Below are 14,216 nucleotides of genomic sequence, written 5' to 3'. Positions count from 1 at the left end.
AAAAGATCATAATTTTGTACTAATGACTTTTTCATAAATTAAGAAATATTTATTATAAAATCAAAAGCGTGAAATATAAATGTTAGGAAATTAAAAAAAAATAATTTTTTATTGAACTATTACATCAAAATATAATTCACTGTAAAAGTTTATGTTTATATAACAAATATTATCATGTTGTAAATAAAATTATGATTTTATTCTGACAATTTTTGTGTTTCATTAGTCATCAATTCCTTCAGGAAGTGTTTGTATTATTACTTTTCTCTTTGCATCATAAAGGAAATTATTTGATTTGAAAATCTCACTTTCGTAGAATGGATGAAGATTGCATATATCAATTTGTCTAGCCTAAAATAAAATAACGATTTTAGTACGAGGTTTGTGGATTTATAGGAGAAGAAATGAAATAATCCATACCCGATCCAATAAGTCTTTTTCTGAAACTTCAATCGTTGTAATACGATTTCCGTGTATCGCTTTTTGAAACGCTAAAGTATCTAATGTAAGCTGCCTAAGTATATAATACAGAAGTTCACTGTGATCTTTGTTATATGACAGATATTTCTGGAATGTCTAGAAAATAATAGAGCGTTTATTATAGTTTCAATAAAATCATTGTGTACACATATGTATTCATAATCATATTCACGATCATACCTGGCGCATACTTTTCATTACCGAATATTTCTGTGTATCAACAAAACTATCAAGCATCATTCTGATGGCAAGATTAATATCACCTTCTTGAACGTGATCACGTAAATGCATTTTAGCACTTGCTTCGGCCATACGTATAATACTTTCTATATGTCGTACGGTAATTGGCAAACTTCCAGTGGCCTATTAGGATGAAGTTTATATTATTATACTTTGAAAATTTTTGTAAAAAATTATGAATGTTTTTAACTTACCAAACTTTCTTGTCTTAATTGGCTGTATAATTTTGCTACCTTATCTTGATCAATGTTTGTTAATTTAGGATGAATGTTTTGTCGCACATAAACTATGTATTTTTTTAAAAGATCTTGTGGAATAGATATATCATTTGTCTTTTCTTGTGTTGATGTTATTTTTCCTGTATTTGATGGGTGATGTCTGATATGAGAATTCACAACAAATTTAGCCAAATGCCGGTCTTGCATAGGGTCTATTTCATCTTTTACTACACAAAGAATATCAAAACGAGACAAAATCGGTTCTGATAAATCCACCTATATAAAAAAATTATATAAATATAACTTATGATATATAATACATAAAATAAAATAAAAATATACTTCCTCATCTTATATTATATCTTACATTTTCTGAAAATGTCATACTAGCATCATATCTGCCTCCAATGGGATTGGATGCAGCTATTACTGAACATCTAGCATTAAGTGATGTAACAATTCCCACTTTTGAAATAGAAATACTTTGTTGTTCCATAGCTTCGTGAATAGATGTTCTATCTTGATCATTCATCTAGAAATACAATAATAATTATATTTTATCACAAGCATTTCATATAAAATGTACCTTATCGAATTCATCAATAAGACAGATTCCATTGTCGGCAAGGACTAAGGCACCAGCTTCTAATGTCCATTCTCGAGTAGTTGGCGACCTTCTTACAAAAGCAGTCAATCCCACAGCTGAAGCTCCTTGACCTGTTGCAAATACCGATCTTGGTGCAATTTTTTCAACATACTTCAAAAATTGAGATTTAGCTGTTCCTGGATCTCCACATAATAACACATTAATATCTCCTCTTACTTTATGTTTGTTACCTATGTAAATATAAGACTTTTATTGAATAGTCTTGAATACTCTTCAAATACATCCAAAATGATGTTAGAAATGAAAATACCAGGATTTTTTGATTCGCCTCCAAATATTGCTAAAGCTAAAGCTCTTTTTATATATTCGTGACCATAGATTGAAGGCGCGATACTTGCGACAATGCGATCCAAAATTCGATGATCTTTACTTAAATTAATGATACTAGAAATATCTTCTTCGGTTAAGGATTCTACAATTTCTTTCGAATCTTTTACTTGTAAATGATTAGCAAGAAGGACCGTTGCAAATACAGGAAAACCCTTAAATACAAAATTAATAGTAATTAATTAATATAAAATTTTTAAATCATACGCAAATATCTTTTACTTGTTCTGTGTTCAAGGAACCATCATAATTATTCGTATAAATAGCGGTAACGTCTACTTCATCTCCGGGTTTACAGCGATCGCAGAGATCTGATAGAAGAATACATTCTTTGCTTCTAGGTATTCTCCCTGCAGGAATTTTGCCTGGTGATTCTTGAATTGTAATTTTTTGATAGTTTCTATATATTGTTTGTTCCATGTTAATCTGTAATTAGTATTACTATATTTATAGAATGAATATATTGTTTATATATAAATAAGATTATATTTAATATTTGAACTTACCATAAAAGGTCCAATGCTTTGACATTCAGGGCACGAGCCAGGCTTAACTTCAGTGTTTTGATGCTGTACAAAAGGACCAAGTACATATCCACACTTTGTACAGTCATATTTTACAACAGACAATTGTGGTAGTACTCCTGTGGTTGCAGTAACAACTCCTAGAGTACGTACTAATTGGTTCAAATGTAATTTCCTAATTTTCACCATAAATATTATGTTATATTTTTGAAGAGCAAAACATTTTTGTTGATATATAATTACATTTTACCTAAATGTACGAATTTCTTCTATTAATGGCAGTTCTGATATTCTGACATGAATTTCACCAGTAACTCTTTCATAGCTGGGAAATATATTTAGTACTAGTTCCTTTGCAACTTCATCAAATATTTCTAACATTTGAAATGGAGCTTCTGGTAGAAAATAAGCCAAAACATGTTCTTTACTAGCAAGGATAGGAAACTCCACAACAAAGCTAGACTATTAAAAATAATGTAAATATCTTTTATGTCTTATATGAGCATTATTACAATTAATAACACAAAAATATTACTTGATTACTCTCGCACATGTGACGAATTCGTTCTTTGTACATATATTGTCCTTTTGAATTAGTATGTGTACGAAGAAAGCTTTTAAAACGATTGGAGATTTCAGTTTTTGGTCCTAACATAGACACCCACTCTTTAACTGAATGACCTTTTGTATCTTCCAAATTCTCAATAGATTCAATCATCTAGAATGAAAATAAACATAGTTATATAACATAATAAAATAAATTGTGCAATAGAACAAAAAGCAAACAAAATACTTACCTCTATGTCTTCTATCTCACCTACTGCTGCTTTTTCAGCCATACGCCTTTTACGGGCATGTGTTTCTTCTTCATCACTCTCATCTTGAATATTTAAAATCTATGTTGTATGATACATTTGCAAAGTATATATTAATTATATTATTACAACACTAAAATATACCATAAAGTAAATATCTATCATCTCTGATAATTCCTGCAGCTCTGTCTCTTTTAAGCATAATGGCTTCAGCAACTGCACGTTCTCCTTGAGACATTTCTGAGTACTCTTCATCATCCACTACATCTGGATCATATCTATCTAATGCTGGCATTGGACGATAATCACTGAAATAAAAATATATCGTCCAAAATCCAATGTCACATATATCTTATCTAGTATATGAAAAAATGAAAAAAACCTTACGCTTCCATATTATCTCCAAATAATTCTTCTCCTTCTTCTTCTTCTTCTTCCTGATTAACATCATTGTCATTACCAAGTAAATCTGCTTCATCTTCAAATGGTTCATCTATTTCTGGTGCAGGAGATGTCATTGCCTCTGTATGTCTATCAGAGCGTGCTGGGCTACTAGAATCCTAAAAAATATATAAAACAGAATAAAAAATAAATGAATTCGAAGATTTAGGAAAATGATACCAAAAGTAATAGGATACAATGAAAAGAATATATTAGAAAGGAATTTAATTATTTTTACAGGCTTTTTAATCCTAATATCTTACCATTACGCTTGTATTAAAAGAATCGGGATAACAGTTAAATAAATTTTTGAATAAAAATGTAAGGTAGATTTGAAGTAACACTTATTCGGTTCCAAGACTCAAACCAAAAGGTAGGAATTGGCGGGAATTTCCTTTAGGGATACTATTATGTCATGCCAACAATTATTCACAAATAACTATGATGAACCAATAGTAAAAGTTCTGTGTAGGTAATAAATGAAATTTTTAAATCGTATTGGGTAGCAAACTTTATCATATGTATTTTTATTAATTACAATTGTTTTGATATAAATTTTACTCATACAAAGAAATATTTACAATTACAAACATAACAATTTTTTTGTAAAAAATAGCTAATAAGATAATATAACAAGACAAAATGACAAACTTATGGAATTTTTATATTTTAGTGTTATTTGTTCAACAAGAAGTATGTTTTAAAAAATATAAAGATTGTAATTTATCTACTACAGAAGCAATTTCTGCTTGTATATTTGCTGCTCTCACAATAAGATAAAGAGATTCTTGAAAACGTTTTTGTGCAATTCGCAAACTCTGTGGGACCAATACTCCAAACCATTTTATAGGATCTTGTATCTCGTCTTCACTTTTATCCAATCTCTTTAAGCTTATGTCAAAATTTGGAACTATTTTGCCAGTTTCCTCAGTCAACTTTGTCTCCAATTCAAATAGTGTGACTACTCTCTCATTGTCAACAGGAACCTGCAAAACACTTATACTTTCTTTGCCACGTATGTATTTAGCCTTAGCTAATTCAATGTAACCATCACGTAATATTTTCTCCATTTGGACATCAATATCAATCTTTTCTTGCATTAACTCCAAATTACGCAATAAATTTTCATCAATAGCTTTACATATGTCATCTATGCTTTCATGCATATTGTGTATTATCAGATATTATTAACACAAAGTAGTAATATCTGATTACAATGAATAATACTGTGGAATAGTACCTAAAATATACAAATAAAAATATAATGCTTATTTATGTATATTATAATGTATAATGTAATGTTATATGCTCTTCATTATCATTTTGTTAATGACAATAATATTTATCCATTAGATTCATACATTTTTTTATTTAATACATACCAAGTATGAAAATTATTTCTTTTATAGCTGATAACTTGATAACAAATTGATATTTTTTTCATAAGTAATTGTTCATAACTTTATAAAATTTATTATTTCGATAATTTTATATGTAATTATGATTCTGATGATAATTATGATTATATATATTAGATTTTTAAAACAACAATATAGTACACAATGTTCTAAAGCTAACAAAGTTGTAGCATTTGGCTACACTGCTTGCCACCATTGTTATTAAAGAATGTGAGCGTTATAAAATTGATACATCCTGTAATTTTATGAAAATTAACAATGGCAGTTAAAGAGAAACAAACAGACGTTTCTGCTGATGAAATAGAATGGAATGTTGAAAATGAAATTCAATTATTCTTTGCTATGAATGGACATAAACCTGTTGGTAAGATTTCAATTCGCACAATAACGCTACCTAGGTTATGTTTACATTGTTAACAAAAATAGTATTCATAATTTTATGTAATATATATAAGTTTATGCAAAAGAGACATAGCTAGCTACTAAGATTTTATGTTTGCCTATTAAGGTATTAATAAATATTTTCATATGGTCTGCATATGGGAAAAATTTCGTGTTGCCATTCATAAGGATTTATCATTAAAAACAATTTGGGAACATTTGGAATCAATGTATGATTTAATGGCTCTGGTACTTACTATTATGTTTTAAAAAATTACTTGCAATTGTTTAAAATAATGTTGATAATGTACTCAAAATATCCCAGGATGATATGGAGGATTTACCATTTCCTAGTCAAGAGATAGATTTCTGTTTACCAGAAGAATTTTTGGGACCTCTTAAATCTCGAAAAAGAGACGAACCAGAATTAAAGTTGAAAGAACAAAGGGAAAAATTTAAGGAGCTTAAGAAAGATAAAGAAATTAAAGATCCTACGAAAAAAGAAACTGTTCTTCGCGACCTTAAAGGAAGTAAAGACATTGATAAAAAAAAAGAAGAATTTAAAAAATATGTTAAAGATATAGAATTAAAAAAGGATAAGCTTAGAGAAATAAAAGATGTTAGGAAAGAATACAAATCTTCTAAGGGCCGGTCAAAGGGAAAGGATGATCTTGAAGAAACAGGTATATGTATATTTGTCTCCAATATTTTTAAGTGCGTTTAAAAGATTACATAATTTCTTTTTTTAGCTTCAAATGGCAAAAAGGAACGTAAAGATTCTGATTCTGGTCGTGAAAGTTTGAAAAGAGGTCCAAAACGACCAACTAGACAAAGTATGGATAGTACATCTAAAGCATCTTCCAGTCCACGTGATACACCCCCTCCAAAACGAAGAAGAATATAACAATTTGTATAAAATTATTTTACTTGTACCTTATATTGTGTATAAATATTGCGTTTTAATGTATGAAGAAAATGTGAATCATGTATTTTTCTATACATGAATTACATTAGGTCTTATATGAAAGACTATCTGGAAATCCAATTTTATAAAAAGAATCTAACTAAATCACTGTAAATATAACATACCCTGTAACGAATACAAAAGAATAAAGTATTAAATGTATGAAAACTTATGTACATATAATTTTTTCATAAAAGACATGAGCATATTAATTAGAACCAATATGATTTATTAAGTAACTTGCTGTTTGCAACATCACATTTGTAGAATCACAAGTGTGAAAATATGAAAAATAAAACAAAATTAAATATTCAATCAAATATTAGCCAGTGTTTATTACAAAAGATGGAAACATCTTCATTGACAGGGATTTTTTTTAACCAAGACGGCTCGGGCTATTGGAATAGTTGGATAGTCCCCATTTTTGTTGATGGAATGAAATGTATCGTATGAGTCCAGACACTATTGGTGACTTTCATGTGCTGGCAATTCATTCTCCGTATGTGCTTATCTAAGTCTTCTAGCTTCACGTTCAGATTCCAGCAAGGTTAGTAAATCACCTTCTCGTACCGGGCCTTTCACGTTTCTGATGATCTGTCTGTTCTGTTCGCCCAGAAATTCAACTTTAACTTGCGTGCACTGCCCTTGTGAGCCGGTTCTTCCTAAGACTTTTATAACACGAGCCAAAACTACTGGTTTATCCATTATTGTCTCACGTGGCTTTGATGCGATACCAAAGAGAGGTTCTACGCAAATGAAGGAATTTTTCTCGCTTCGCAGTCTAGTAAAGATGGCAACTTCCGGCGAGCTTCTCCAGTAGTATCATTGAATTTAATTTAGAAAATTTTAAATGATAATGGTTAATGTAAAAAAATATAACTATATAGTTAGTGACATAGAACGTGTATTTTGTAAAGATAAGAATTATTTCATTGTCTTAAACATAAATAATTAATGTAATCTACTAATGTATAATACATAGATGGCGTTTTCAATGTTACCACGTGTAATTTAAAAGTAATAACGAAAATGTTATAACTATTGCTTGATATTATTATTTCATTTAGTTATCATAGGATTGAAAACATTCAAAGATTGATTGATTGCTCAGTTGTTATTGAAGTTTTATAAATTATACATTATACATTTTTTTTTCTATATTTTGACAACGTGTATTTGTACTTATATCAGTTTTACAATATGTTAATTTTTCTCGTTGCAACAGCAAGTCGCAAATCCTAATTAATTTAGATTGTACGACAGTTCATAATTATTTATAAAATTACATAAAAAAATCTTTTTACATTTGTATCATGCATCTTTTCTTCAACTACATGTCAAGTACATATTACTTGATAAGATAAAAATTAAATTCAATAAAACATGACTGTGACGGATAACATGTTTAGAACTTATTGTCAAGTTTGAATATTTATCATATTGTACGGTAATAAATTACATAATTTTTCAACAGGCAAACATCCAAACCTGTTTTACATAGAATTTTAATTCTCATCAAACAATCAATCGTAATTAAAATTTAGTTCTAAATGCATAAAATTTAAAATCATAAGTTTTTGCAGTATTTCATGTACGCTACAAGAATCAAAGTGTAGATAACATGTTTAGTTGGTTAAGTCTCTGCCATTAGATATTAACAAAAACACTAAATACATTTTGACAAGATGTATTAATAATACTTGCTAAAGAATATTAAGGTCTAAAATGTTCCTTAATCTATGATCGACGTTGCAGTTTAGCGCTCCAAGCAATACACTATTGAAATAATAACAATATCGTTAACTCTTGAAAACACAAGACATAGTTTTTCCAGTTTTTACAAAAATCAGTATTAATAGGACATAAAGGTAGCAAACAAACTTTAAAACATTCAATACATTTTGAGTACATACAAACATTACAACATTATGTTAGAAAATAAATCTGCTTTTGGAACGAGAAAAGTCACTGTTTAAGTAAAGTAGCCTTTGATATATAATTTATCAAAGAACTTTAATAGTCCGTGAAATCTGTTATATATCTGATTTTCCTTTATGTTTTGGGGTAAAAATGAACTATGTCGCAAACTATGCTTACCGTACTAAGGATGCTTGTACTTGTTTCAGTAGAAAAAAGTGGACGCCGACATACATTCATTGTAAATACAAAAGCACCCATCTTTAGCAAATAATACAATTACATACATACAAGACTAAAATACTGTTTTTGGACGTTTTATTTTTTTCTTGAGGCGATGGTGCTGATTGATCGAGAAAACTTCTTTCTTCACTTTTACTGATTGTTGTTGATGCATTTGTAGTTGTATTAGAAGTACCATTACTTCTTGAAGCTACTGAAGCTGGAGGTGCAGATGAAAAGGAGGAAAATATATCTTCTCCAGCACTGTTTCCCTTTGTTTGATTTTTTGCTGGAGCATCTATTAAAAATTTGCGTATCTTTAGAAATATAAGCTGCATTTAATATCATTATTGAAATGTAAGGGAAGAAATATATACCTAAGACCAATAGAGCTAGAGTTGCAGAATTATTTGCTCTGTTAGGTTTAGGACTAACAAAACTTTTACTCATCGAAGTCTTCTTGCTTCACGTTCAGACTCCAGCAAGGTTAGTAAATCACCTTCTCGTACCGGGCCTTTCACGTTTCTGATGATCTGTCTGTTCTGTTCGCCCAGAAATTCAACTTTAACTTGCGTGCACTGCCCTTGTGAGCCGGTTCTTCCTAAGACTTTTATAACGCGTGCCAAAACTACTGGTTTATCCATTATTGTCTCACGTGACTTTGATGCGATACCAAAGAGAGGTTCTACGCAAATGAAGGAATTTTTCTCGCTACGCAGTCCAGTAAAGATGGCAACTTCCGGCGAGCTTCTCCAGTAGTATCATTGAATTTAATTTAGAAAATTTTAAATGATAATGGTTAATGTAAAAAAATATAACTATATAGTTAGTGACATAGAACGTGTATTTTGTAAAGATAAGAATTATTTCATTGTCTTAAACATAAATAATTAATGTAATCTACTAATGTATAATACATAGATGGCGTTTTCAATGTTACCACGTGTAATTTAAAAGTAATAACGAAAATGTTATAACTATTGCTTGATATTATTATTTCATTTAGTTATCATAGGATTGAAAACATTCAAAGATTGATTGATTGCTCAGTTGTTATTGAAGTTTTATAAATTATACATTATACATTTTTTTTTCTATATTTTGACAACGTGTATTTGTACTTATATCAGTTTTACAATATGTTAATTTTTCTCGTTGCAACAGCAAGTCGCAAATCCTAATTAATTTAGATTGTACGACAGTTCATAATTATTTATAAAATTACATAAAAAAATCTTTTTACATTTGTATCATGCATCTTTTCTTCAACTACATGTCAAGTACATATTACTTGATAAGATAAAAATTAAATTCAATAAAACATGACTGTGACGGATAACATGTTTAGAACTTATTGTCAAGTTTGAATATTTATCATATTGTACGGTAATAAATTACATAATTTTTCAACAGGCAAACATCCAAACCTGTTTTACATAGAATTTTAATTCTCATCAAACAATCAATCGTAATTAAAATTTAGTTCTAAATGCATAAAATTTAAAATCATAAGTTTTTGCAGTATTTCATGTATGCTATAAGAATCAAAGTGTAGATAACATGTTTAGTTGGTTAAGTCTCTGCCATTAGATATTAACAAAAACACTAAATACATTTTGACAAGACGTATTAATAATACTTGCTAAAGAATATTAAGGTCTAAAATGTTCCTTAATCTACGATCAACGTTGCAGTTTAGCGCTTCAAGCAACACACTATTGAAATAATAACAATATCGTTAACTCTTGAAAACACAAGACATAGTTTTTCCAGTTTTTACATAAATCAGTATTAATAGGACATAAAGGTAGCAAACAAACTTTAAAACATTCAATACATTTTGATTACATACAAACATTACAACATTATGCTAGAAAATAAATCTGCTTTTGGAACGAGAAAAGTCACTGTTTAAGTAAAGTAGCCTTTGATATATAATTTATCAAAGAACTTTAATAGTCCGTGAAATCTGTTATATATCTGATTTTCCTTTATGTTTTGGGGTAAAAATGAACTATGTCGCAAACTATGCTTATCGTACTAAAGATGCTTGTACTTGTTTAAGTATAATGAAATAGTTTGCTATAATGAAAGTGGACCCTGGCATACATTCATCGTGAATACAAAAGCACCCATTTTTAGCAAATAATACAATTACATTGTCAAATACATATATACTGTACGTCATGAACAACTCTTTATAATCAGTCAAAAATTCGTTTTTATTTGTAGTTCCCACTTTTCCAACAATAACGTTGAAAGCTAGCAAAGCTTTAGAAGAAAAACCTTTTAGGCTCAAAATACTGTATGCATTCACGAATTACTTTTCAAAAATGACAGTATTCGAGTACTCTTCATTTGTGTCTTTCTTTTGTTATATCCCAGAGATTTCCAAACTAATATGGAAATTTAATCATGTTGGATAACAAACATTCGACACTAGTGTACAACACTGAATGGAATAATCAATCAACTAATAATATCCATAAGACTTTTACTGCCATAAATTGGTGGAAAGCGTTTGTCCAGGAAGTGCAGTTGTAGCAGTAGATTTGCCTGGGGTACTTGAAAAATTCGTGCCACCTAAGGAGAGTTGCGCCATTTGTTGTGGTAACTGAAATGTGAATATAGTCATCATTGTCATTACAAGAATTTATATTTGCATATAAGTAACAAATTTATATACCTGAGGGCTAAATGTAACGGATTGTTGCTGTTGTTGAGACGTTAAATTGAAAAAAGGATTGCTACCAGGAGCTGGTTGAAGATTTTGTGTTAACATTCCACTCCAACCGTTATTACTATTAATATTAGACTGTCCTAATTGCATCACCTAACAATACACAAAACAATTAGTTTATCGACAAATAACTCCAATATGTATAGCTTGCCACACACAAATTTATGTACCATCTGGGATTGCATTGTAATTGCAGGGTTAGGTACACCATTCATCTGATTTATCTGGCCTACATGTAAACAGTTCCCTAAAGTATTTGATGCTGCTGGTCCTAATGAAGTAGAATTCACTGTAATTTGATTCTGAGTGATAGGTAGTTGATTAGGTGTAACAGACATCTGGGTGGGAAGTTGAGTCAAGGAACTTTGTTGATTTGGAAAATTAGTTTGTTGACCAAATGGTACTACAGTTGGTATTTGATTATACTGAACGGTAGATTGCTGAGCGTACATTCCACCTAAAACATGAAATACAATTACAAAAAATACAAAATAAAAATTGTATCCATATTTCAAATTCAGTGGTGTATTTAAATTAGCAAATGTATGTATACCAGGAACTGCAAACATTGCTGATTGTTGATTACTTGGTGTACCATACAAGGCTAAAATACTGTCTTTGGACATTTTATTTTTTTCTTGAGGTGATGGTGCTGGTTGATCGAAAAAACTTTCTTCTTCACTTTTACTGATTGTTGTTGATGCATTTGTAGTTGTATTAGAAGTACTATTACTTGTTGAAGCTACTGAAGCTGGAGGTGCAGATAAAAAGGAGGAAAATATATCATCTCCAGCACCATTTACACTTGTTTGATTTTGTGCTGGAGCATCTATTAAAAATTTGTGTATCTTTAGAAATATAAGTTACATTTAATATCATTATTGAAATCTAAGGAAAGAAATATATACCTAAGCCCAATAGGTCTAGAGTTGCAGAATTATTTGCTCTATTAGGTTTAGGACTAACAGAACTTTTAGGTTTTGGCAACTGAGGCACTACTTCTGGTTTTTTTACAGGTGGAAGTATAGCTTGATTATTTGAAGTTTTGGAATTTTCCTTTTTCCTCCTACGTTGTCTTTCTGCTTCTTCATCAAGCTCTTTATCCCAATTGACCTACACATTTATTAAAGAATTTATTTGTATTTGAATTTTTATTATACTTTAAGAGCAGTTGATTTTTTTTAAATGTGATAGTGTTACCTTTGGTAAAGGAGGTGGTACCCATTCCCTGGCTATATATTTTTTATGTTCATACTTTGCACGAATAAAACTTTCAAGACTACAAACTGTTTGAGGTCTTCGAAAACTATCTGGAAGATTTGCTTCATAAACTGCTCTTGCACGGGAGTTACCCATTTGTTGTAAACTCTAAAAATAAAAATGTGTTACATTTATCATATGTTACACTTGTGTTATAAATAATATTCATAATTAGAACCTATGAAATAAAGATATAGCTATAAACATACCACTACTTGTTCTGGTGTCCATGTATCTAAGTTAACAGATTTTACTTTACTTATATGAACTCCAAGATTTCTATGTATTCCAGCACAACGAATACACAAGAATATACCTAGATTCCAACTAGCCCATCTTGGTCCTATGAAACATACATAAATGTGGAACTAGTGCATACAATAAAAAAACATATTTGTACTTAATTTTTAAACAATATTTAACAATATAGATAAAGAAATACAGTGCCATAAAATTTTATTTGTACAGAGCGTATATACCATAAGAAGAGTATAATTTAACAGAAATTTGACGTAAAATGAAGCAATTAAAGATTCAGGTTATTTAAAGGTTTGTTGATATAAAAATACACGAAATAAGGAAATGATAAGGAATGGTAAGTGTCACTTGTCTGAAAAGTTCTTTATTAGAGATTCACAGAAAAAAGGAGAACAAGTAAGTATACGAATAAAGAATGAATAACGAGGAAACCACGGTGACGTTCACTCGTAATCGCTGTCATCTAAGGTTTTGTCACAGAGGAATTAAAAATCTATAATGTCTTACTAGGCGGAACTAGGTCGTTTTCAAATCAATATCGATGACTTAGATGAACCGTTACATATAAAAATACAATTTTGTAATATTTGCAGGGAGTGGATAGAATAATGGGGATTCATCGGTCGAAAGGAAACAAGACATTGCTAGAAAATATACAATTGACGCACGAACCTTTCGCATCGCAGTCGACACAATACTTATTATCCTCATCACGTAGCATTTGTATCAAAAGATTTTGACATTTCTCTTGTATTTGCTTGGAACGTTCTTTTTCCAGGCGGGACGTCATTTCTATACAGTGACGAGGTTTTCCTGCACACAGATCCAAAACAATGTTTTCTTCTTACAATGCTGGACACATATCACATACGAGAACCGTCAAGTAGTATGCTGTAATGGTCAGCGAACGCCCCCGATAGTTCAATTCGTTACTCACAGAAACGTCACGTAGTTGAAAGAATTCTATTCGATTGTACTTACACTCTCGTTCCAATATCTGAAACGAAATAATGAGTAGATCGTCAACGATAACGACTCTAACATCTATCTCATGTTTCTATCTATCGATACCTTTTTGAATCGTGTAGTCACTATAATTCAAGTAAGCAAGTATATACTCTACTGCTCTATCGATAAGCCACGTAATCAATTCGTATATATGTAAATTCAACATGTGCTTCATTATAACACAGACGATGTATATCTAATATTCAATATATTTTGTATCATACGATTTAGGGGATTTCTAATCCTTTTATTAGTAGTTAGTGGTTTAGTTTCGCTTTCAATGATTCTTTCAATGTTACCGATAAAATATCGTTATAAAATCGTTAAACAATTATA

General features: G+C 30.0%; 6 protein-coding genes across 8 annotated transcripts; 1 reads left to right on the top strand and 5 right to left on the bottom strand.

Moving 5' to 3' along the window:
- Positions 1-90: 90 nt before the first annotated feature.
- On the bottom strand, positions 91-4,116 carry Mcm2 (DNA replication licensing factor Mcm2). Its single transcript, XM_069116317.1, has 15 exons — positions 3,976-4,116; positions 3,659-3,831; positions 3,416-3,579; positions 3,254-3,336; positions 2,992-3,174; positions 2,707-2,918; positions 2,439-2,631; positions 2,155-2,358; positions 1,856-2,087; positions 1,525-1,775; positions 1,306-1,470; positions 915-1,214; positions 661-843; positions 421-576; positions 91-351 (listed from the first exon to the last, which is right to left on the bottom strand). The coding sequence occupies exons 1-15, from the start codon at positions 3,976-3,978 to the stop codon at positions 223-225; spliced, it is 2,631 nt and encodes an 876-aa protein (XP_068972418.1). The 5' UTR covers positions 3,979-4,116; the 3' UTR covers positions 91-222.
- A 115-nt stretch (positions 4,117-4,231) lies between these two features.
- Positions 4,232-5,219, bottom strand: LOC138181500 (coiled-coil domain-containing protein 115). Its single transcript, XM_069116335.1, has 2 exons — positions 5,095-5,219; positions 4,232-4,952 (listed from the first exon to the last, which is right to left on the bottom strand). Exon 2 carries the CDS (start codon positions 4,876-4,878, stop codon positions 4,396-4,398), a length of 483 nt encoding a protein of 160 aa, XP_068972436.1. The 5' UTR covers positions 4,879-4,952; positions 5,095-5,219; the 3' UTR covers positions 4,232-4,395.
- On the top strand, positions 4,609-7,230 carry MrgBP (MRG/MORF4L binding protein). The gene is made up of 5 exons (XM_069116334.1): positions 4,609-4,727; positions 5,269-5,494; positions 5,639-5,760; positions 5,837-6,194; positions 6,261-7,230. The coding sequence occupies exons 2-5, from the start codon at positions 5,389-5,391 to the stop codon at positions 6,413-6,415; spliced, it is 741 nt and encodes a 246-aa protein (XP_068972435.1). The 5' UTR covers positions 4,609-4,727; positions 5,269-5,388; the 3' UTR covers positions 6,416-7,230.
- Positions 6,684-7,180, bottom strand: LOC138181504 (small ribosomal subunit protein eS28). Its single transcript, XM_069116339.1, has one exon. The coding sequence runs from the start codon at positions 7,178-7,180 to the stop codon at positions 6,983-6,985; it is 198 nt and encodes a 65-aa protein (XP_068972440.1). The 3' UTR covers positions 6,684-6,982.
- Positions 7,231-8,991: 1,761 nt separating the features above from the next.
- LOC138181502 (small ribosomal subunit protein eS28) lies at positions 8,992-9,427 on the bottom strand. Its single transcript, XM_069116338.1, has one exon. It carries the CDS (start codon positions 9,256-9,258, stop codon positions 9,061-9,063), a length of 198 nt encoding a protein of 65 aa, XP_068972439.1. The 5' UTR covers positions 9,259-9,427; the 3' UTR covers positions 8,992-9,060.
- A 516-nt stretch (positions 9,428-9,943) lies between these two features.
- Positions 9,944-14,030, bottom strand: LOC138181493 (stromal membrane-associated protein 1). Of its 3 annotated transcripts, none has more exons than XM_069116324.1 (9): positions 13,944-14,030; positions 13,545-13,869; positions 12,824-12,957; positions 12,555-12,722; positions 12,263-12,467; positions 11,908-12,183; positions 11,525-11,811; positions 11,301-11,447; positions 9,944-11,228 (listed from the first exon to the last, which is right to left on the bottom strand). In XM_069116324.1, exons 2-9 carry the CDS (start codon positions 13,660-13,662, stop codon positions 11,109-11,111), a joined length of 1,455 nt encoding a protein of 484 aa, XP_068972425.1. In that variant the 5' UTR covers positions 13,663-13,869; positions 13,944-14,030; the 3' UTR covers positions 9,944-11,108. The 3 variants fall into 3 exon arrangements, with proteins under 3 accessions (XP_068972425.1, XP_068972426.1, XP_068972424.1); XM_069116325.1 differs by having other exon boundaries at positions 13,545-13,763; positions 13,854-13,988; XM_069116323.1 differs by lacking the exon at positions 13,944-14,030 and having other exon boundaries at positions 13,545-13,901.
- Positions 14,031-14,216: the final 186 nt, after the last annotated feature.

The sequence above is a fragment of the Bombus flavifrons genome, chromosome 7 (assembly GCF_040668555.2).
Source record: "Bombus flavifrons isolate JBK064 chromosome 7, iyBomFlav1_principal, whole genome shotgun sequence".
Classification (NCBI taxonomy): Eukaryota; Metazoa; Arthropoda; class Insecta; order Hymenoptera; family Apidae; genus Bombus; species Bombus flavifrons.
Note: the sequence above shows the minus strand (reverse complement) of the source record. Positions and strands in the feature narration are given on the sequence as shown.